The 24,806-nt window shown below is 44.1% G+C and overlaps 1 protein-coding gene across 1 annotated transcript in view; it reads right to left on the bottom strand.

Annotated features, from left to right (window-relative positions):
- Positions 1-924: 924 nt before the first annotated feature.
- The window catches only part of NDUFA10 (NADH:ubiquinone oxidoreductase subunit A10), a 43,865-nt gene continuing 19,983 nt past the window's right edge, over positions 925-24,806 (bottom strand). Inside the window, exons 8-10 of the mRNA XM_035331482.1 lie at positions 24,165-24,250; positions 14,775-14,883; positions 925-1,596 (exon numbers count right to left, since the gene is read on the bottom strand). Coding sequence (XP_035187373.1) covers positions 1,528-1,596; positions 14,775-14,883; positions 24,165-24,250 — 264 coding nt within the window. The 3' untranslated portion in view covers positions 925-1,527. The remainder of the gene's footprint in view (positions 1,597-14,774; positions 14,884-24,164; positions 24,251-24,806) is intronic.

Raw genomic sequence — 24,806 nt, 5'->3', positions numbered from 1 at the left:
TCCTGGGAGAGGTATGGAGTAAGGAAGCACAGGGCCTTGCTGGAACACACGTAGGTCCACTGGCCTGATAACCAGCCTCTGTAAGATGAAAATGCACAAAGACTCAAGTGAGGCCCTTTTCTTTTCAGCCAGATCCACTTGCCCAAGCGCACCAAGGCACCAAGGCACAACCCCTTACAAGCTCCCTTATGAGACTCAGGAGGTAGCAAATGAGCGCACGACCCAGTGGTGGAAGGACAAGGCTGAGCAGCTCCTTCTGCTGACCAGGCCCCAAGAACAGAAAACCTTGGCGGACTGAGGACACCGGGGGTCTGCAGCATTTCACACAAGCCTGAGGCACAGCACTGGTCTTACATCCTAGCACTTGCTTCTTTCTGTGAATCCACCAGCTGCATTAGCACAAAGTGGCACAGCAGTCAGTCCTTCTGCAACTGGCAACGTGACTAAAGCCATAAAACACAGAAGGAGAACTGAGAGATCAGGGAGAAGAGCCACATTTCTATCCCACTGTTCATTTATTTCAGTATCTAACTGGGCCCCCAAGGCCCTTATTAAAGGAGTCTCTTCATACTAGTTTTGATACAGGAAGGGCATGGGCTAGACTTGGTTGCTTATTTCAAAGGCATTGCCCTGAGAACAGGAATGCCTGGCAGCACTTTTATTCAATGACTAAAGTACTTAGCCCCTTGCTGGAAATGCAGAATTACTGCAGACTAAATCTGGACAGCAATGCTTGAACCAATGCCAAGGTGCCTCATTTGTGTGACTAACTAATACCAAATGAATCATTTCTTTAAAAAGAACTTGGATTTTCAAGGACTTACAAAAATAATAATTACTTTCGTCTTTTATACCCAACAAACATTTTGATCTACGGTTTCCATTCAAAGGAAGAAGTTATGAGTACAACTGCTGGCAATTTTCATTTTGTTTTGTTTTACTTTTAACAGATATTTTGCTGTTCAAACTGAGAACGCTGATTTCCTTCTCTCAAACTTCTCTTTATGCTTGCTTGTTTAAATGCTGATGTCCAGTAAGGAGCTCTCAGAACATGATGATGTGTTATTTTTTCGAGCAGGTGCACCCTTCTAATGGAACTAATAAAACACCATGCGTGACAGAGCAACAAATTAACTTTGTGAGAACCAGGGGCATACAGGTTTAATTTGGCTTGATTCAGCAAAACAACAATAATCCTGGATAACAACATGCCACAGTCTTGATGAAGAAAAAGTTCAGGATTGATTTTAAGTCTGCCCCCTGAAATACCAGATCACTTTTCTATTACACACGGACTATTAAACATTCAAAGACAAAGCATCCCGAATTCATCAGGGAAGAACAAACCAGGATAAAATGATTTGCCTTCTGGGAGTTTATTCTCTCATGCTGTAGCTGGAAGATGATTTACCCAGCATTTTCTTTGTGCTACACAGAACTGATGCAGAGCGGGCACACTGAACTCAGCTTCTTCTTCATTCAAGTTCTGTGGCTGATCACGGTTAGGGCTCCCAAGTGAGGCAGATTTCATTTCAGCCAGATCCACTTGTCACCAACATCAGCATTGTAGCCTTTACTAAAATAGCGACCGGGAAGCTAGAGAAAGCAGAAAGTTTAGTCAGAAACATTTTCCTTTTCATTGTCTATAGAGAATCTAACAATTTCAGTAAAGTGACCTACGTTACCTGCAAAAGCGCAGCCGATAATATGCAAGTCTTTGCAAAATGAAGATAGAACTTACAGAAAAATTCATGCCTTTAGAAAAAAATAGAGCTGTACAGCTGGTAAGGGGGGACCCACAAAAACACGATGTTAATGGTATGTATATACATATAAACTAGGCCAAAATCCCACCAACAGAACAGCGTGGCTCCATCTGGATTCATCCATGTCTTCCCTGGTACGCTGTTTCCCATTTTAGTAAGAGATGACCCCTCTAATCAGTGTGCAGTAGAGGAATGGAATTAGCCAGAAGAATCTCATGCCAAAATAGGCACACATTATTAAACACATGAAGTTTCATGCATGAAATACTGAGTTAATTACTACATTAAATTAAACCATTCAAATGAAATTGCATATTTAGCCTTCAAGAGCTGAACTTAACTTCATTAAAGCAGAAAGCAGTATCTGCCTGTCTTCATAAGCAAAGCCAGAAACCACTGCTTGATGGAAGAACTGAAGTTTCTCAAATCCCCTACCCCACATTTCACAGGTACTGTGGGACCTGAGCAAAAACCTTCACTTTCAACCTCTCAACATCACTGACTTTCAGGCTGTAGCTCTTCTGCATTGACCCCTCACATTTCTGGGAGCTGACCTCTGCCTAAGCAGCTCACAGACTTGCTGGTTAACCTGACGGACTTTTCTGTACCAGTGGCTCCCAAAGCAGGGCTCAGGGGGACACTGTGCTGCTGCACAACATCACTTAACTGCTCTGCTCTTAGCAGCGTGTTACCCATCGCTATACACAAGACCGCTCCGGGCTGGGGACTGTCCGAGGCAGCCTGTCTGTTGGACGGCACGTCAGGAGTAGTGGCTGGTTTCACTGGTCTCAGGAGACGCAGGAAACAGCTTGAGCCCAGCAAGTCAAGAAGCGTGCTGTGGAGGGAAAGGCTGGGTGGACTGGAGCACTTGCAGAGGGACATTACATGTAGCAGGAAAGCTGGAGGGTCTGCATCCTCAGCAGAGAGGGAAAGCGAGTTGTAACAGAGATGAGACCAAACAGAGGTGAACTCTAGCCTAAGCAGCCTTGGCATTTGAACCCAGGGAGCTCACGCAGACACCCCACAGCCAACGCCTCGCATGGGGTTCAGGAAGGAGAGGACAGGCACAAGACCCACCCAGCAGCACCACACCGGGTAGCACTACAGACACTAACCCAAGCCGTTCCACCTTCAGCTTTAAAGATCCGAGGAAAGAGGCTGTTTAAGCAGCAGCCATTTTAAGGGATTACTAAAGCAGCATGTGGGACTGCAAAAGAGAGCCTGCCAGTACAGCAAAAATAGCCAACTCTCCTTAGGCAGCGTACGTGCTCTCTGCAGGCTGGGGGAGCGCAGGCTACATCACCAGGTCAGCAAAAGCACGCGCACGTGATGGAAGGCTACACAAGCGTGCCAGCAACACTGTCATCAAAATCATCTCTTACCAACTCACACTGCAAAAACACCACAAATTTTTAGCGTACTTGCTGCCTGAATAAATATAAACCAGGCTCTGTACCCGTTAGATAACTAAGCCACAGGATACAAAGCCTCCCAGCAACAGGATCAATACATAAAATAGCTGTGTTGGCAATTACTCTTAACTGAGTGATCCTGGAGAGGAAAAAGATGTAGGTGCATTTCAACATTTACATCTCAGGTGTTAAAGCAGTCCTTTTCAGGAAGTACTGACCATGAACTAAAGTACCACAAATGCTTGGGTCCTGCTCCGGAACCTCTCTTCCTATCTTTAGGCATTAAAAAGACAAAGAGACAACTTCCATCATCGACATAGCGCTGGAATCAAAAGCAAACCACTGTGAAAAGGCAAATGCATTTTTCAAGGAAATCTGGAGCAAGCAAAGAAGCTACAATAAAGCCTTTCCTTTAAAAAAATATCCCATCAGCTGGCAATCTTTACAAATAATTAAGCAAAAAACATTTGCTCAACTCCACTCAAACTCTGGTTTCACACAGGACCTCCGTGTGTCCCAGTGACTTCTCCTTTCAAAAAAGCCAGTGAAAGTGACTTGTTTAAGAGAACTGCCCCTGCGGAGAGAAGCAAGACCAAGTCTGGATGAAATCTATCATCATGCCACAAAAACAGCTATTTCATCCAGGAAGAAACCTGATGTTTTGAAGTTTTTTTTTATTATTATTATTTTTATTTATTTAAGGGTCAGCAGGTAAGACATTTCTTTCCATAAAGCATCAAGCTAACAGAAGACTTCTGCCTCCTTCACAAGGCATCCACCACCCCGCCTTGTCGCAAGCTATTACAAGTCATTCTTGATCAGTGTTTCCAGGGCTTTTCATTTAAAGTTTGTCTTTAATGCTTTGTCTAAACATCAGAAGAAACCATGCTGTCCTGTTAAGAGTTACTCCTGCTGAGCAAAGAGGAGATGAGAGATGGAAATAAATGATTACTGTCCCTGCCCTACAAATTTGCAGTGGTGAGCTAGGGAGGACATCAGACCTGCTGTGACCAGCCCGTATCTATTAATTCTAGCACGAAAACAGCTCTCCCTGGTCCTCTCTGGGCAGCACATAATTGGCCCTTTGATACTTCAAGATTCCCAGATAACAAGATTATGAAAGCAACAGGAGCTCGCTGGGAAAATACAGGAGTTTACAGTTTCATTTCTGGGGAATTCTACCCTCTTAAAAGGGCACAGCATCAATCCCAACAGATTTCAAATTCATTGTCCAAAACAAATTCCCCATGTGCCTTTGGTTAAAGACATGCAATACATCAAAGCAATTTCCTACGTATTCATGCATACTCCATCGTTCACAGTGGGCCTTGGCAAAAGCAATCAAGTTTCGGGATATACTACTGGTGAGCTTTCCAAATAGCCAGGAAACAGCACATAAACAAATCCTGTTTTACCTAGCAAGCAGAATCATCTGAGTTTATATTCCACACACTGTTAGAGTCAGGTGCGAGTAACAGGAATGACTTCCTGAGAAAGGGCCCTTCAAAGCTCATGTTCGGCAGAACTGTCTGCAGTAAAAAAAAAAAGAGTGCACAGCTAGGAACAAGGCTGGTCTATTCCATAGGGGAGGAAGCTGTTCATCTTTTAGCATATATTCAGCACATGGAAAAACACTGGAACAGGAGTCGTTCCTGTTCTTGTTGCTCTCTGTCTCCCCCCCAGCTCCTTGAAGGCCCACCTTCTGCCAGAACAAGCATTTGCTCAGCTGCACGAGGAGCCTGCATCAACACAGCCGAACGAAAAGCATCGTGATGGTGTTGGTGACGTTGACTGGACCAAACAGCTTGATGCCAACAGAAAGGAGAGGTCCCACAGCACCCACCCTCTCATCTCTCTGCTGTGCAGTCCAAACGTGCTCTGCAGCTTGCTGGTCCCATGAGCCCAGCCACCTCCCTCTCCCAGCGAGAAGCAATCCACTCCTTTTGGCTGGGTGATTTTGGGTGACTCAGGGAGCTCGGTCAGCCAGACGCATACCAGACAGCTGCAGAGAAAAGCAGTAGGAGGAAGATCTAGGGATGCGGGGCAGACAGTTGGTTGTGCTTCTTTTGGTGGCAGCAAGTGGTTAAAGCAGTGCTTCAAACTGCAGCCTCAGCTCTGGCCCAGCTGAAGTCCCCAGCCTGTCTTCCCACTGGCTGCGGAGGCAGCGCGAGGGCAGGGACGGGAACAAGCAGACTGCACTGAGGCTGCTGCCCGAAGAGGTGACCTGTCCAGCTCAGAAGAGAGATAGGACACAGCTCTACTTTACTTGCCAGTAGCTGGGAGAACACAGGGGGACCGAATATTCACTGCCTCTTCCAGTACAAGATACACGTGCCAACAAATGAAGCCAATGGCTTGAAAACCCCCTTGCTGAAGGATCCTGCTGACACTAAAAATTTAGACACAGTCTCAGTGGGAGACCAGGCAAATACTTGGACAAGACTTGCATTTTCCGGGAGACTTCTGCATTCAGAGCAAGTCTCCCAGTTGGAACTGGGATGAAATCAGCAAGACCATGTCACCTGCAAGTGGCTGGCACATTCACAGGCCCGTCCCATGCTCTTCACCTTCAAAAGAAACTAGAGTAAGGTCACAGAAAAGGTACAACTAGATGGCCATGTTAATAATAAGTGTGTCTTATTATGCATTGTTATTAACAACACATTTCCATGGGCAAGCAGGAGTAACAGCATATGGGGACAAATCCCTTCAAACCCTTTATTGGCATCAGTCCGTACAGACCTACAGAGCACACCAACAGGTTTGCCCAACACCACGTGTCAGAGAAAGCAGTTGACTATTACAAAGCTGAAGCATCTTTCCCATGAGAAGTAAGAAAAGCCTCGTTATTATCACTGCAGCAATCTAGGCATGCTTTGCAACACAGAATTGGGTCTCTGCCCTCAGGAGCTCACAGCTGAAGCAGCACTGGACAAGCGAGCAGCAGCACAGATCCCTCTAGACAGACACAACAGCTCCCATGGCTCCCTGCAGCAGGAGGGAAATGCAAGCTCCTGCAGGGTCACTGCTGAATAATGGATTTTTCCACTCCATGGAAACAGCTGAGACTGAGAATCAAGCCTTGGTCTGCTGCGTTACACCATGCAGGACTTAAGAGTTGGCAGCAAGGATTAACTCAAGAAGTGTGCTGTAAAATCCACCACATGAAGAATGAAACTAATGAAATAAGTTTTACCCAGCAAAGGTAGAGCCGGCTCAGAGGAATGAAACTGCTCAACTTTAAAAGAACATCAGTAAAAAGACGGAAACAAGATCATCTCATCAGTTAAATTAAGAACTCTGCCACAGAAGTGTCTGTCAAAACTATAAACATGATGAACAGCCCTATAAAGTGGTACATGCTGCGGAGTAGCAACAAACAGCTTTAGCCAGCTGTTTGCTATACACTGTGGCTGCATTTCATAGCTCCTCAAAATAATTTTAAACCAGACAGGTACAGGGTAGAGCTCTGGAGAGCTTTAACAGCCTGGAAAGGTCTACATCCATCAGCTCAGAGTATGTCTTCTTTTTCAATACACCAGGAGAAAGAAAAAAAAAAGAGGAAGAATTATCATTCTTTTTCCTTCTGTTCTTCATGCTGCTTTCTACTAATGGCTGGGCTTCGCAGCTAAAATAGATCTATAAATAGCATGTTTTGAGCAGCACTGATCAAACAGCACTTAAAAACAGAGTCATTAAGCTGCAAAGCATACACTCATTCATCAATATCCAAGCCTTTTCATTTAGTGACTGTTTATAATAAGCACAATAATAGCACCTGCCATCATCGCTGTTGGTGAAGACTCCTGCTTTTTCCAGTAAGAATCCTGACTTCAGAACGTTATTGCCAGTGCTGTCACACAGCTAAAGTTAAGAGAATTTAAGAACCTTCACGTTCATATATATGGCGATGCACCTTGGAAATGTTTTATTTCCATGTTCCAGAGCAAAAGACAAAAAAAGGGGTGAGGGTAATAAGCCCCTAACCACACATTAAAGGTGTAGTTTGAATTCCAGAGGATTGGCATAGATAAGTGTTTATTTACAGCTTAACTCCTGACATTCTTTTCTTGGACAAAATTCTTAATTATGAGTTAACTATTAGCATGCACTATAGCTCAAGTAACACGGCACTCAAAAGCTTTACTGAACTGAGGTTAAAACAACTACTTTTTACTGAAATTGTTCAATGAATGTTGTCCTACCCTTCATTCATTCCACAGACACACACACAACAAAAAAAAAAACATCAAAATCAAAACAACCAACCAAAACAACAACCAGAGTAGTCAATAGAATTAATGTTGGAAAAGAAGCGTCTGTAAGGAGAACACAGCTTATTTCTTTAAAGCTGAAGTATTTTTATTTGAAGCTGCATAGCTGAGTATCAGCAGGAATCTGATCTGTAGAAAGGAATTTGTGATTTGTAATTTGAACAGCTACAAACACCATGAACAATCTAGTGCATATCTCCAGCTTTGCTTTTGCAAGACAGCCAAGAATAAATAAGCAACATGGTATGGCTAAATATTTTGTTGCAGCTTTTTTCCACAGCGTCAACTTGCTAAAGCAACTATTCTCCACCCTGGCAGAATGAAGTCTACTTTGCTTTTTCTTAGGAAAGAACATGTTAGAAACACCAATTATCCACTGCAGACTGCAGACTGACCCCAGGAAAAAGCCAAGTACCTCTAGCCGAGTCAGACAGTGTTACATTAACTGCAGATTCACCCTTACTGGACAGATACAATGCAGACTTCTTCCAACAGCACTCCGTGTGGCACTCTAGCTGGAGTTGGATGATCCTTAAGGTCCCCTTCCAACCCAAACCATTCTTCGTTGCCCAAAGTAACAACAGCTCTTAGAAATGCCGGCTCTACATTAAAAAGCTCTGAAGTGCTTCTCAGCACAGAAATGCTATCAGGAAAAAAGGAAGTTCACACACAATGCTGTCCCAGCCAATATGCCAGCATACCTGCACAGTTCAACATCTCAAATTCACGCTATTTCACAGTGTAAGACCCCTGGAGATGTTACCCTGAGGAGCAATGCAGGGATAGGAAGAGAGTGAGAAATAAAGTATCCTTATAGCTTTGCCAAAACTGTTTCCTGATCTGGAGCACAATCTTCAATATAAGGTACCGAGATGAAACTGTCCTCTGAGGTTTTGTTTTTTTTTAAGTAAGTTTCCTAGGAGATGCAGAAGAGTGGAAGCAGTTCAGCTGCAAGTTGTTTCTCCCTTTTGCTTAAGCACCAACGAAGCCTTTCTTTTTCATCTTAAGTAGAGGTCTACCTTGTAGATCACATTCCTATCGTGGTGTGGGACTGAGAAGGGTTTTAGAGGAGGAGGACGTGCTCCCACAGAAAAGTGTTTTCCTTCATAGGGCTCAATGGCAGACTGTCAGTTTGAAATGGATTCTTTTAATGCCAGTAGGATTTTACTGTCTTTTTGATTTACATAGGCACCCAGCGCCTGGGACAGCGTGGTTTGTCATCTAAAACAATGCAGACACAGCCAACAGGACAGATCTGACACTCCCAAGGTCTCTCACGTCCTCCTCCCCTCCACATTTGGGATGGATTTCCCTGCCAATTGCCCATGTTATCTTTGAAGGGAAGCAGGGCAGAGCTACACTTCTCTGAAGCAGAGAGAGGCTGTTCAAACCTCTCATGCTCTCCCTGCACACGCAAGATTGGTGAGAGGAGGGGAGGAGTGGGGAGAAGGGAAGAAAAGCAGATTGTGGGCCTATTCCTACCCTTTCCCAGGCAACCTTCAGAAACAACGCTGTAATTCCTCATTTTTAGTTATTCCTCAGGTTCCTGTAGTTTTACAGATACCCGGCTAGACAACATCTTACTGTTATTTTAGAAATAGCTAAAAATATTTTTGCAGAGATAAAGCAGCAAAAACAAATCGAGCCTTTCCTAATTTATTGTGCGTCTGTTTTCATTCCTTCCTGGATCCAAGAGCAGACAGGGCTGGGCATTAGAGCTGTCAAACATCTCCATAAAAATAAGAAATGGAACGGGAGTCCTTGATCCTAAAAAACCCAAAACTTCGGCAAGACAAGAAAAAAAATGACAGGAGAGAGAAACCAGAAGACTGTTACCACAGTAGCCATCTTTGATATAACTGCAAACGTGGAGAGGAAAGAAATGTATATCCTAACCTCCTTAATTCTGCAAAGGCAAGAGTACCATGGAAGACAATTCTTGTAACCTAACTAAACGATGAAAAGCCACAGGCTTCTGAAAAAAAAAACAAACAAACAAAAAAAACCACCCTTTGATACATGTGCATATGTGTGTGCAAAGTGTAAGTGCTGCAGCAATTTGGTCTAAAGTCTGAGGCCAAAGGCTACGACGTTTACTGCCCAGTTACCGCCACATTAAAGCTCAGCGCGTTATTTTTGACGCAAACGCTCCCTGTTGTTCATCCACACTGACACCCTGGAAGCTAAAGCATTTCTTTTGTAGTTCAGAGTACTTCACAGAGCCTGGTGGGTGCACAAGCCAGCAGTGCTCTGCATTCCAGCAGGGGAGAGAAAAGCTGACGGGACTGCTAGCCCCTCATTTACCAGCAGCCCCAAGCAACCACAGCTGGCAAGATGTGCCAGGCCTGTACCCCACGAGCAATTTGGGCCACATCAAACCTGCATCGTGTTCCCTCAAGGGAGCCAGACTGCATCTGACAGCAGTAGCGAGGTCTTTGACTTGCTCGAGCTTTCTTTGTCTCGGAGTTAGCATCTCCCTATTCCAAAAGGGAGATCCCACCAAGGGAGAAGGATGCAAAAATAAATAAGAGCCTTCTCCTACCTTTCAGTGACACGTTTATTTGCTTTCTTGAGGAGTTAAACGTTATAGAGAAAAAAAAAATCAAGCCATCCATTTTCACCTTTGCTTACGATGGAGCTGCACTGACAAGACAAATAATGTTAGACGTGTAAGGGATGGGATGGATGAGGAAGAATCAACACTATGTCTCTGCTTTCCTCACATGGTGAGTATGGCTTGAGTGCAAAGTTCATCTCACCACAGCAAGGGACACTGCAAAATTTGGTATGGAAGAGGCCAAGAATGAAAGGAATCACAGGATGGAAGTTGAAGGGATTGATGGTCAGTCTCCAGGATCAGCAAACATCCAGTGCGTGGTGGGGGAAAAGTACATGGGTACAGAAAGAGAAGCGGGGGGGTTACCAATTCAGTACAAGAGCAAAAGGACACCTCAGAGGGAAAGATGACAACTAAAACTGATCTAAGAAAGCCATACACACAGGCACATGCACTCACTGGAGCTGGAACTCATATTGTGATAGAAAGTGTCTTTGAAGGTAGTTCAAGAGTGTAGAATAAATACTTCAAAGAATTCTTCACAGACTGTCTGCTTCAAGGGTAAGGTACACATCCCTGACTTCCTTCCAATTGTATCAGTTGGGCTAACAAAAGATATCTTTGATATGAGATTTGCTTTATTACAAAAGGAACTTCTAGGTGCATAGGCCTGTCTTGTGGGAAGAAAATCTATGTGCCCAAGCATTTGTTCATTTTCTTTAATATACACACCCACACGTATACTTAAAGAATCCCAGCAAGCTCGAAAGAGGATGGGATACTCCCACTGTACATTCTTACCCCCCTGAAGAAAGGATGGAAAAAAAATACCATCAGAAATCCGAGACTGTAAGATGCAAGGCATGTTTTAGAGCGTTCTGTTGAAAATAGCCCCTTTCTCCTCCAGGATTTCTTATACTTTTGTTTAAAGATACTGGGGCAAGCTGCTGGACAGAGGAAACAGGCTACAGGAACCAGGGTTGGAGCAAGTAGGCTAATACACATCCTTTTTGTTAGAACTGATGACATGAAAAAGGAGACTAAGTATTAAATACTTAGCTTTCCTGTTTATAGTAAAAGAATCCTCTGCTCTAATGGCCAAGTGAACACCAACAAGCCCTCGACTCCAAACGCCAGCACACTTCATGATAAGCAGCAACCTGCTTACTTGTCTTTTTAAATACAAAGTTTGTGCAAAAGAAATACCGATTATTTCCCTACAACCTGCAACGAATGGAAAGGCAGTACGGGTTATTTTACAGTTCTGCAGCTTTGTTTTCAGAGGTAAAGATGTAGGTAAAGATGGTTTGAGAATGAGTCTTAGACAGCTGCACTTTTATGTAGACAGAAAAGAACATGCACGTAAAAGAATTCTTTTTTCACCATCCCTAGGAGATTTAGGCAGGACTTGCCAACATCATTCGGGAGTGTGAAGTACATAAGTACATTATTTAAGTACACTGATTCCATTAAACAGAACCATTTGTTTTCATCTTCTCTGCAAACACATCTGCCTAAGTGCTCCAGCTTCACAGGGCGCACATGGAGTTTGGAGCATTATCTGTGGGGATTGTGCACGGTTGGAAGAAAGCACAGAGATACAGCAGTTGTTAAAGAAAAAAAAAGAGTAGTCAAGTCTTTACTAGTCTGACAGTTCCTAAAATAATGTTGCTTCACTTAAGAATGAACACGCTTATCTCTGATCTACAGAACCTGACTAAAAGGTTACTTTTCCCTTGCCAGAAAAGCATCTTTAGAAGTTTATGAATGCCTGAACAGAACGGCTGAACCCTGCCAGATGACTTTATGCTAAGAGAGAGGCAGAAAGCCACCTCCTCACACGTGGAAAGAACATTTACAGAAGAAATTTAGAGGATATACATAAAAAGCAAGTTTATAGTATTCAGAGCTGTATGCAGCTACCTCATGATTTCGAGCAAAGGCAAATGTACTAAAATCTTGCTCCCTGAAAAGCGTTTCCTCCTCCTCCTCAGTTGCTTGTGACTAATTAATATCTTGAACAAAACCCAGCTTCTGCCTGGAATTTGCAAATCCCTGAAAACCACCATTATTAGGCAGCAGGAATTGTGTGCATGCAACGCTGAAAAGCACAGCAGTTAGTTGCCTATTTGTATGATCAGGGATGTATAACTAGTTATAGGACTGCCGAGGAAAAAAAAATCCCCTACACAAATCATTGTGTTTATGTGGTAAACATCATTACTCCAACTTTAAAAGCACGCATTTCCCACAAGGAAAAGTTAAAGTTCTGTAATTATACTGTAATTAAGCCTTTACTTGCAAGTCACGTGAGCCTAACATTTTTATCCGTCTTCAAATCTAAGAGTGGTAGCAGAGCTGCAACCATCTGCACACAGACATGGGCAAGGCAAGGGTTTAGGGCCTGAGATCCCCTCTCGTTAGAGAGGGCAAACTCACAGCCAAGACTTGTGTGTCTACGAGTTCATCTGCTTTTTCTGTGGGCACTGGTTGTTGTCATCCTGTAGTACCTCTGAACACAAGCCTTGCCTTTCAAAGAAATTCACACCTTCATTTGCTAAACAAGTTGGAGGAAAAATGCAGATCTTCAGAAGTCTCGACACAAAGGATTCAGTTCTTAGAACGTAAAACAGCAGGTAGGGTTGGCTTTGTGCTTGCCTTTCTAGTAGCTCAGGCAAGGTAGGAAAACTCAACATCATTCCCATTGTGCACCATCCCTAAAGAGCCCCATGCCTGAGGGACTGCAAGTGTTTAAGAATCCAGAACAAAACAGTGGATGGTATTGTCTGACTTGAACAGAATGCTCTGTGGATCGCACGTGATTCCTCCTTATTCCAAATGACATTATCACTTTCCATAGTGCTTTCCTGAATCAGGGCCTAAAAGCAAGCCTGCAGATGGGAGATTTCATTTTGGCAATGGTTGTTTTTTTTTTGCACTGAAAATGCTCAGCTCCTGCTGTCAACTAACTGGCATGGAGCAGAGCAATCCAAGATCCGAGCGTTCCTTCCCAGGTATTCATAAACCTTCTCCTAAGCATCTTTTCACTATGTCTGTAGGAAAAGTCACTTTTTTTTTTCCTGGAAGCCAGCTTTCTGAGGAGGCAGGACATCCTCAGTTTCTTGCCACCACAAAGAGGGGCGTGCTGTTGTACAATTGGTGGAAAAAAAAAAAAGAAAAAGAGGCTTTCAGAAGTAGTACCCCTGCTCCCCAGCACGCAGCTCTCAGGTCACACCTAGCTGTGTGTCAGGCAGCCTCAATAATTCCCAGCTCCACTGCTAAGTGACATTTCAGCCAAAAAAAAAAAAAAGCCTATCATCTTTGGGAAGAAAGACACTGTCAGTACAGATGGATGTTGCATGCTGGCAACAAGTCATGCAGATCATTCTGAAATATGTGCTGCACACACATAGACGTCTCTTGGAGTGAAGGACTCCAAAAATTCATAGTCTAAGCCTGACGCTTTGGATTTAAAATGCAATACCAAAAAGCACAAAATTCTGATAACTATTTCTCAGATGAACCAGGAAGGTGTTTTTCAAACACATGACACAATCTCAAGGAGCACTGAGAAGCTTTCTGCTGCTTTAACCCTTAGCTTTAGTCCCTTTTACAAGGTGGAATGAATACATCTCAAATGAGGCAGAACAGCATGAACTTAAGAGCCTCTCCACTGCACAGTTAGCTGAGGAAGAACAAATTATGTTGAATAGTCAGTTCAAAAGTCCCTGTGAACATTCCGAAGAAAATGCTGCAAGTTCAAAGTTTCTAAATGAGTCCACAAAACCATATCTTACATTTTAACTTCACATTCATCTTACAGAGACCCAAGACAAGAAAAATGGCAGTATTCAGACCACGCAACTCATGGCTTGTAACAGTTCATACAGATATTCCTTCCTTTGTCCTCAGTAATTTCTTGGAAAACAACAACAAAACACAGTGGCAGAGAAGATTTCAACACAACTTGGAAACATACCATCACCTGCAACTTCAGCTTGTCCGAGCAGTGGTAGTTGCCATCAATTCTACAATTTCTCTAAGGAGAATTTACAATACCTGGGCCTCAGGAGAATACTGCATAGCGAGGCAGGACCCCATGCCAGCTAAACAACAATAACCAATAGGGCAAAGTGCTAAGTCAATTGGAAGCCATTGTCTCCAGAACCAGAAAGGCAAGCAGCTAATTAAATCATTGTGTGGGAGCCTGCATGAGGTGTAAGAGAGTGCTGGGCCACAACAGGCTTTGGATGTGTGCCGGCTTACAGAAACACGCTATTTAAAGCAACAACAGTTCTGAGAACCAATGTAATGTTCATACCTCCTCAGCCTACTTCAGAAAAACACCCCCTCCCCAAGGGTTTTATAAGCAGTCTTCTTTATAGAAGTCGCCATGGGTTTCCAATTTTCTTGTTTGACTCAAAGGATTATTTTAGATTTCAGAGGTCAGAGACTAATCAGGGCAGGAGAAACAAAAACAAATGAGAACCACTTATCCTTTAGTCCACATCTAAAGATCAAAAAAGAAAATCAGCTTACGAAACAAACCATTTGCTTCATTATTCCTCTTACTTGGAAGCTAGACTTCAAAAAAAAAAAAAGGTGGGGATCTAGGCAAAATCCAGAACTTACTCTTAGAAATATGTATGTGTGTGCATGAGATTAACACTCAGGCTGTGCACGGGACAGTTGTGGATGCTCTAACACTTTTGCAGGGACAGTTGTCTGGCTATTGCACAAGTGCTCCCCTTCCAGAATTACTTACCAATCGAAATTCGTAATAGGTTTTATCATATTCATTGCCTCCAATTGTGATTTCTGGAACGAAGTGAGGAGCAGCTACAGCATCCAGCACTCCACTTTTGTCCTGAACACTGAAGGGAAAGAAAGAAGGAAAAGAAAAAAAGAAAATGGATTAGTTGGTCCACATCCTGCCCAAAAGAGAGCAACATCAATTCTGAGTTTGACCAAGTATTAAATAACTTCTCTGCTAAGTAGTTCTCTCACAGGTTTCAGCTCTTTTCTGGTTATGATGCATACACAGTCCTTTCCCTCACACGGCTATTGTGTTTCTTCCTTGCCTCCTGCTTGTTCCTGCTCCAACATCTCCTTCCTTCTCCAACCCCTTCCCCAGGTTCTACCTCCCTGGAGATGCTCTGTTTGTTATTCCTGGAAACATTCTCTAAGGCACCTCCAGCTTTTTGCTTTCCTACACAAACAAGGTAAAAACAGTGGTCTTATTGATTTCCACACACTATTTTACTATAACAACTTAATTTAATTAAACTCCTGTCCAATTTGTTTTCACAAATGAAGCCGCATAAGGATTAAAATAAAGTATTGCTCTTCTTCCCCGAATTCCCATTCTAAATGATACTGAGGCAATCAAATGGTTTGGAAGCAGGCAGCATTTCCAGCACCCTGCCTGGCAGCAATCAGAGGAAGCTTGCTGCAGCAGCTTTAATGAGAGCTTAGTGATGAGGGGTGCAAAAATCAGGATCCACCAAAAATCCACACTGCATGGAGCCAGCACTTTCAAATACCCCAAATTTAAAATGCCTGAGAAACTGCTAGAAAGCCACCTTCTGCCTACTGATGCTAATTTGCAGACCAACAGTGCCACCTACATGTATTTGGGGAAAAACACACCAGCTATCCTTTGCAGTGGACAACGACCAAGTTCTGACACTTGAGACCTATGCAAATAATAGTGTTGTTAGTTTTCAATGAATTATTTTTCTTTACAAATATTTACACAGACATATACCAAATATAAGCTCTGAGCAAAGCCAAGTTAACTACCTTTAAGCAACCTTTTATTTCTCCCCCTAAATAACAAAGTTTGGGGCCTTCCCTCGCAGCGTGGCAGTTTCAATTAGTAAAGTAGTCTGCTCACATATGCTGACATGCACACTGCAAAGTTACTCTACTGCAGACAAATCAGTAAGGAAATACGGGAATCCAGTAAAAGGTGAGGGGAGTGAAGGCAGAGATAAACGCCTATTTACAAGGCCAGGATAAACACCAAAGATGCTTCCTATGAACTATTACAGCATTTGCCTTCACAAATACTAACCCAGGTATTTTCCAACCATCTGGAAAGAAACAAAAAAAAGAAAAGCAGAAGCACTACAAGTTTACTTAGACTGTGGAATGACACGCAGCGCCCATAAGCGTTCTTGAGATCTGTGGCCCTGCTCTGTGAGACATACACAGTCAGATGGCAGATGCAATGAGGCTCATCTTGCAATATAAGTTGTCCCAAATCTGCCCTGCACAAAGGGACTGCACCCGCGAGACGAATCTTACTGTCAAAAACAAACAGCAGGAACCCTCAGCTGAACCAGAAAACCAAAGCTGACAAACCCCACAGCATTCACATGCTGAAAGCCAGGAAAACAAGCTCTCCTTTGGCTCCTCACACAGGCAACAAGAGCTGTTTTCATGCCATGTGAGCGCTGGCCCTCCTGCAGACCACTCCCAACCCTCCCACTCCAGGAGGGCTTGAATAACTGAGCTGGTTTGGAAAAGCTTGCTCAGAACAGTGATGTGATGATGCAGCTGAGCTTATTTCTGAATCCCAGCACACTCTGCAAAGAGCATCTCCGCACCTGCCACATCTCATACCCACCGCTAATTAAGCCAAGTAAAACTAACAGACCCTGGCGGAAAGCAGCCCTTCAGGTATCGGCTCATCATTCCTTAGGTGCAGTCCATCCTCCAACTGAGCCTGGAATCAGTACTGATGCTACAAGCTTTCATCCCCACTCATCGTGCAGAGAGCAGAGACAAGCAGCAGGCGAGACAGTGAGCTAAGGTTTTTGATTCAAAGAGGATGACTTGTTTAAATACCTTGCTGAACGTTTCAATATCTTGCTGAACTCGGGCTTAGCAGCACAGCCTGCGGAATATCCACTAATTTCTCAGTAAATAAACACCCCTGTCCCTTCTTCCCACACCAGTGTCCCGCAGAAGCGGGAGAGTCAGCTCTCCGCCAAGTAGCAGAAGATGTTCTGGGCCTGACAAGTCTGTAGGAGAATGCAGATAAAAATCTGTCTGGGCATAAGTAAAATATAATTTGACATACACAAAGCAAGTCCAGTAGTCAACCAGTCTGCAGCTAATCCATTCCTTCAGGAATCTCAGCCAAATGGCAATTTTAGAGGACAATTCCCAGGCACAATTTATTTCAGTTAGTGCCATGACGGAAAACCTGCTTCTCCTATAACCACTGCCTCCAAAAAAAATGCTGAACAACAACAACAAAATGCAAACCTAATGCGGCCAAAGACGGCTTCTCCAGGTTCATCTCTGCTTTCTGCCTTAAGAAATAATCTGGAATACTAAATAAAAGCACCACCCAAAGACACCTGCCACAGCAATGTCTTTAACCACAAAACCACGCTTGCTTGCCAGAACTAATTCACTGCTTGGCAGGAAGCATTTAAAGGCACCTATTAAGTTTCCCGAGTTTTTTTCCTCTCTCCCCCAGTACGAAAGTACCACGATTTATTGTAGGCAGGCACTTAACCGTTATTTTCTCAAAGCAGCTCTCTCATAATGCAGTAACAAAGCTACCCAGAGTGTGTTTTACCACCCGTAAGATTGTGCAGCATTACAAATGTAACTGAAAACACCCAAGTGACTGCACAGCCCTAATATCCTAATACTGTAGGAACATTAGCTCACCGTTACTAACGGAATCCTGTTAGCCAGAGCTTTTCACATGACTACATAGGAATCACACTTGCAGCTATGCTACAGCAGTGGGTAGCTCTCTCCTTGTCCCCAAAAGCCTTGCAATACACCTACTTTGCACATGATGTCCAACACGACATGCGTGAGCAGGACCTGAGCAATCAGGACCGACACACCTGCCTCTTTTCAGAGTACCAAGTTGGATTTCCCTTAAAGGCAGCTCGCAACAAGGATACACGCGTTTTTCAGGGCACTAGCAGAAACCTGATGACAAGAAAGTGCTGCAAGCTGTCCTGAAGTTCATGCAGCTCTTACGTCAGCTGGGTATACTTTCTAGAATTTCTGTTCCCATGACCTTAGCTTTTTGTTTCCTCCTCTGTATAAAACAAAGTCCCAGGACTGCCCACCACATGAAGACATTTTCTGAAGAAAAAAACACCACCACGAACCAAACAAAAAACCTGTCTCAAATAGCCTGAATCATTACCTCTCAACGACTGATGTTGGCATGAATGCAAAAACTGAAGTGACAATACACAGGATTAGAAAACCACACTTCCTACCAGAAGCATTCACCGGCCTAGAAGGCCTAGAGCCAGGAACGCAAAAGCATCCCAAATTAAATTCTACGCTTACACGTGAAAGTAACTTGAGAAACGGCAGGTGGATCCCACTGGAAAAGAGAGGTCTTCTTGCAGACCTTGAAATTAGCTTCAAGCCTGAAACACAGTAAGCGGTTGGGAAGAATCTGAAGGAGTGGGTGGCATTCATTCCTTTGCTATTCACACCCTTACTACCTCAGCCAGGGCTTCTCACCTTCTGCTGCGGTTGGCTTCCCTGCCTCCAGTGGGCAGGGTACAACACATGGGATTGAGCCACACTCCCGATTTTGCCCATACTTGTGAGAGCAGGGGAAAGGAGAAACCCTCCTGACTCATGCCACGGGCACACAGAGCTAGGTCAAAGAGACTGCGATCAGGGTTCTGTGTCCAGCTCGTACTGCACTCACCTCCTCCGCTTCCACGCTCATTCAGCAGGCACACAGGACAACAAAAGGCTGGTTCTCCCCATGATAGGTGTCCCATTGCCCCTCATTTCCTCCTTACCCATTCATTCCAGACCTTCAGTCAAGCAGACTCCAACTGCACTGTTTGGTTAGGCAGTGCAAGCACACCATGCCCAAGGTGAACCGTGGCCACTCCCCTGGTGAGCAACAGACACTCATCGCCCTTTCCAAGAACATAAAAAAGAGCTTTCCAAGAAAAGCAGGTCTGCAAGAGGTGAGAAGGTGCAAAAACAACTCTTCAAACCTATAAAAAGCTGCCACGAGGAGGAACTGACTAAAGAGAGCTCTTTCGATGGAAGCCAGAAAGGAGAAAGGTGCTAAGGAAGCACTTTTCAGTAGTGCCAGAAGTTTTGCAACAGATGTTTAGTGAGATTTTTGGAATCTCCATGACAAAGAGTTTGAAGAACAAGTCCAATACACCTCTTACGAGCACTGCTAGTCCTGCTGTTTGAAATCAGACACGTTCAACCATGGGCACGTCTTTCCTTTGCCACGTTTGCTTGATTCAACTGTGAAATAGAGCTGAGGAGTCGCTTTGCCTCATTTGCTCCCATGCTGCTGCTTTGCAAGATTTCATTTAATCAGAGCAAAATGAGCAGAAAGGGAACAGAAGCTATGCCCCGGGTTCAGCAACAGCTACAAGAATTTAAAGAAACACAACTTTAAAAAAAATCCACCAATTACTGCTCATACAAGATCCATCAGTAACAACCTCAAAATACATTATGATGTGCTGCCAAACACAATATTGGATGATTTACTGTACAGGGTATGTGGCACACTAATAGTAAGTTATGAACAAAATTGAACATATGACAGTGGCAAACTGTTTCATGGCTAGGTTGTTTCCAGATGAAAATAGAACCCCTTTCTTTAGGATACAACAAATGTTGATACCTTTTTTTTTTAAAAAAAAAAATGAAAACAGTGGAGGCTGAAAAAGCCAAAGACATGCCCGTAAAAAGACACGTTCTGCTACAGCAAATACTGAAGCAGCTGCGGCGATGCAACAGATTTAACTGAGGACTCGTACACCAAAACAAGCCAAATGCAGTATGTTTCCCCCACCTGCCGGTAAATTAACCCAGGTGACATTACACAAACTACAGGTCTTTGTTCCAAAACATTACTTATTATGCAACGCATCACACAGTCACGCAGCTTTGCTGGGAAGGGCACAGCTAAAAACCTGCTTGAGACAGCGCAGCAGCAACCTGGGAACGCACCGAGTTATTTCAAAGAGCCCGCAGAACTATTTCTGTTTGACTCGAAGGCTGGAGAGGGAGGAGAGGTGTGGAGAGCATCCTCTGGGAGAACCCTCCAGCTTACACACAGGCAAATATGTTTGTAACCTTTTACCAAGACTTGCCTCAATCCCACGATCAAACTGCTTCTATTAGGGCAAGGGAGAGAGACTTGAGGGCAAGGCGAGGAGATAAATGATATTGTAACGCACCTGATTTTGAGTGGGTGCGGCCCACTGGTTTGATTAGCTTAGTTTTTGCATTATGAAAGCAGTCCGAGGCACTGCCGGGGTTTCCACGTGTTAGGCCCTATAGACGTGCAACAGAACAGTTATCTCCACCTGCCTGTCATTCCCTTTCCTTTCCCAGAGGCGTGGTGCGAGCTGAAGGTGGAAGAGGTGGAAGGCATCCCCAGAGGCAGGGAACAAGCTGGCAGCCACCCCTCCAGCACCAGGGCTGAAACAGCCCAAGCCAGAATAAGCAGGCTGTGCAAAATGCTGGATTGCTGATTTCGCAATGGCAGCCAAAACCACGGCCAAATCCCTGCTGCAGCCTAGCAGAAACACCCGCGAGAGGGCAGCATGTGCCGGCACGCAGGACCTGCAGCCCACCGGGGACACACAGCAATAAAAGCCTCTTGGCAGTGGGAAATACTCATATAGGCACAGGACATCGGGAAGTCTGGTGAAGGCTGAGTACTACAAGCTCTCATCTATTTGATATTGGGGGGGGGGGGGGGCAGGGAAGAAACCATCAGCTTTAACATTTGTGAACCAGCACCTGAGCTTGGCATTTGATGCTCCAGGATGCAACTCCAACCCTGAAGGCAGCAGCAGCCTCCCAGGAGCATTTCTTCAGCCCTGACACATCCGTCCCCTGTCCAATGCTGCATCTGGCACATCGTCATGAGCGATGCCTGTGCAAACCGTGACAGGGAACTCTCCTGTCTACCCCACACTTGTAGAGTTAGCATGAGAAAAGATGAAAAAAAAGTGTAGCTTTGAATGTAAAGTTAGAAGGTGCTTGCTATTTCCTGCTCAGCTGAACAAGGTGTGGGCACAAAACTGGCACAGGACCTGTCGTCACGCATTTGATCAATGTCCTGATACCCCAGCACCAAGGGAACAAAGCAAACACTGAGCACTTTGATCGAATCTCTAAATACGAACAGAGTCTTGACAATGCTATTCCGAAGGCAAGTGGAAACATTAAAATTCAAAGCACTCGAGCATTTAAATTAAGTTTGTTGCATTGTGAGATTTTAGTATGATAGCCATGCACTGCCTTTAAAAGAAATAATTTCATATTATCTGCAATGACAAGCCTTGTAAAGGAAACCCTCTCACCATCATCCAGTGTTGAATGAAAAAGTCCATTGCTGAAGTCCTCAGCAATGCTATTTATTCCTTTCTACAGTTACAAAGTACAATTTTCACACAATATCTTAATACAGCACTCTTTAATTGTGTGCTTTACTTTAACTCCCTCCTACACTCTGCAATTAACAATAATCCTTTCTTAATAACTGTACCGGTGTGAAGCTAGAGGAAAAACAGCAACTTAACTGTATTTTTTCTTTCAAAAGAAGTCTGATTTTCACAGTTCCGCAGGATCTAAGCCACCAGATGCTATTTTTTAATTACTATATATAGAAAACTTTTCTTAAGTAAAAAGTTGCCAAATCCTGAGTTGTGTCTCTTAGATGCCACCCAACATTGCTCTTCTACAATCTACCTTCAACCTTTAAGAGAAGGGCCATACAAAAGGCACAACATTACCACGAATATTAGAAGGCATTTGAAGTAACAGAACAGGAAAGTAAAAGTTTATGGGATTCTATCCCACAGAAGCTTGTTTTTTTTAAAAAAAAAAAAAAGCTTAACTTATTATTCCAGTGCCTCTAGTACAATAAATACTAAAATTCTGAAGTCCAACCAGGAGAGGTGCAGAGTCCTGCCCCCAGGGAGGAGCAGCCCCAGGCCCCGGGACACGCTGGGGCACCCAGCTGGGAAGCAGCTCTGCAGGAAGGGCCCTGGGGTCCTGGTGGGCACCGCGCTGAGCACGGGCCAGCAGCGTGCCCTGGTCACCAAGGGGGCTGGTGGCACCGGGGCTGCGTTAGGCACAGTGCGGCCGGTGGCAGTCCTGATGCTTTATCTGTAACACATGTATAGAAGTGTAGGTCTGCAATCTCACTTCTTTACATACATGTCAATGCTTTATTTCATATCCTTTAGAGTTTGGAGGGCAAATTTTTCAGCAGTCAGGACACATGCAACCTCACCAGTAGCACTCCACAGCTGAACTGGAATACAAATAATCATGGTGTACTTGGCAAGAATTACTTTTATCAGAAGTTTGTTTTTGTTCCGCTGAGTTTGATCTCTTCACATCCAATTAAACAGAGAAGGATTCTTAAAAAACAACAAAAAAAACAGAATACCCTTTAACCGTTACATTTAACAATTCTCCTTGTTATAGAGAATGAATGACAAAACTGCAATGCCTCATTTTGTGAATTAGGATTAAAGCTTCAATATAGGATTATTTACTGGGATTTTGGCAAAAGGAGAAAAAACCCACACTTATTGAGCAATCATCCAAAGCTTGCCTGTTTCCTTTTCCTCCTACACTCTGTTCAGCCAGCTTCTTGACTGCTGGGAAGATATTTAGAAGCAGACAGCTAAGAAATTAGTTTTAGAAAAACACTTTAAACACAGCCAACCTAAACAGCACCACATATAAAACTTGCTACAAGGTTGCTCTGTCAACAAGCTTTGTCAAAGGATTTCGTGCTGCCAGAGCAGCAGAGAAACCACCATGCCAACTGCATAAATGCTGTTTTAAAATTGCATGCCTGTCTGTATACTGCCATGAGCCAGGAACAGAAATGTTCACAAAAAACATTCCCAAAAGTAAGAGCCACAGGTCATGACACTTTGGAAATGCCTGGAGAAACTGGCTTATCGTGGCTTGGGCGGAGGTAGTGTTTGCTGCACAAAAAGCTGGCTGGGCCCAAAGGGTCACTGCGAATGGAGTTAAATCCGGTTGGTGGCCAGTCTTGACTGCACCCTCAGTAAGTCTGCAGATGATACCAAGTTAGGTGGGACTGATGATCTGCTTGAGGGTGGGAAGGCTTTGCAGAGGGACCTGGATAGCCTGGAGCAATGGGATGAGTCCAGCTGCAAGACATTCAGTGCCGGGTCCTGTGCTTGGGTCACTCACATCAACAGCAGCGCTGGTTCCAGGGAGAGCTGCCCAGCAGAAAAGGATGAACATGAGCCAGCAGTGTGCCCAGGTGGCCAAGAATACCAACGGCAGCCTGGTCTGCATCAGAAACAGTGTGGCCAGCAGGGCTAGGGAAGTGACTGTCCCCTTGTACACAGCATTGGTGAGACCACACCTTGAATGCTGTGCTCAGATTTGGGCCCTTCACTACAGGAGATACTGAATTGCTCGAGCATGCGTAGAGAAGAGTAAGGAAGCTGCTGAAGGGACTAGAGGACAAGGCTTGTGAGGAACAGCCGAGGGAACTGTGGCTGTTCAGTCTGGAGAAAAGGAAGTGGGTGGAGAACCCATCACTCTCTACAGCTACCTGAAAGGAGGTTGCAGAGAGGAGGGTGTCAGTCTCTTTTCTCAGGTGAAAAGGGATAGGACACAAGGAAACTGCCTCAAGTTGTGCCAGGGGAGGTTTAGATTAGATGACAGGAAGAATTTCTTAATGAAAAGCATGATTAGGCACTGGAACAGGCTGCCCAGGGAAGTGATGGAGTCCCCATTCCTGGAGGTATTTAAGAGGCACACGGATGGTTTAGTAGTAGGCTTGATAGTATTAGGTTGATGGCTGGACTTGATCTTACGGATTTTTTTCAACCTAAATGATTCTATGATTCTTATGCTTCATTAACAGAATGGGATTTATTTGTCTGGAGTCTCTCACCTGATTAATTGTTAGCAGCAGCAGAACTCCACACCCATATTACAACAGCAAGCACCCATATTACCAAAGTCTGCCATTGTTACTGACATGACAAAAAAACAACACATCACAGTGCAAATATAAACATACCTTAAAAAGCCACGGCTTTAACAATTCTCCCAGAGATCCAATGCTACACAATATTCTGTTACTGGAAGTCGACATACTTACTAAAGTCTCAGGTGATGGAAGGAAACATCATCTTGTTCCAGCCATGGCCCCTTGTCAAACTTCAGGTACTCAATGTCTTCAACTATCTGAAATTAGAGGACAAAGTTACATTAACAGGTAGCCTGATCAAAGTGTCCATTCGCCATTTAAAAAAAGAAAAAAAGAAAGCAGCCCCCAGTCAATTAAATGATTGAGACACATTCTAAAGTCACCCAGCAAAAAAGGTTTCACTGCTAAAGCTGCATTAACACAGATGTTTTGAGCACATGATCTCCCAGTCACATGTCTGGAGGTGGCAGTGCTGCCATTAAGTGCTGGACTTAATTTGGGGGCCAGCTCTAAAGATCCTTGGTGAGCAGAGGATGGCAAGGAGTAAGTAGGCTGAGAGGTGCTGCGTTTTCAGGTTCTTACACCTAGATGGTGTAAGACTCTTTTCCTCAGCCTGCTGAGGAGGCTGAAAGGAAGGAAAAAAAGAAGCACAAGCCCACTCCTAAGACGGAACAAGGAGGGAATGAAAATGAGTCTGAATTTAACCCTTTTAGTTGCAAATAAAAGCCATCATCAGGTTTGATCTTACATAGGAAGTCCCCTTCAAAAAGTCAGTCATCTACTAACAGAGAAATGCTCAGAAGCAATGCTACA

This window comes from Oxyura jamaicensis, chromosome 7 (genome assembly GCF_011077185.1).
Source record: "Oxyura jamaicensis isolate SHBP4307 breed ruddy duck chromosome 7, BPBGC_Ojam_1.0, whole genome shotgun sequence".
Lineage (NCBI taxonomy): Eukaryota > Metazoa > Chordata > Aves > Anseriformes > Anatidae > Oxyura > Oxyura jamaicensis.
This window is presented reverse-complemented; position numbering and strand designations above follow the sequence as displayed.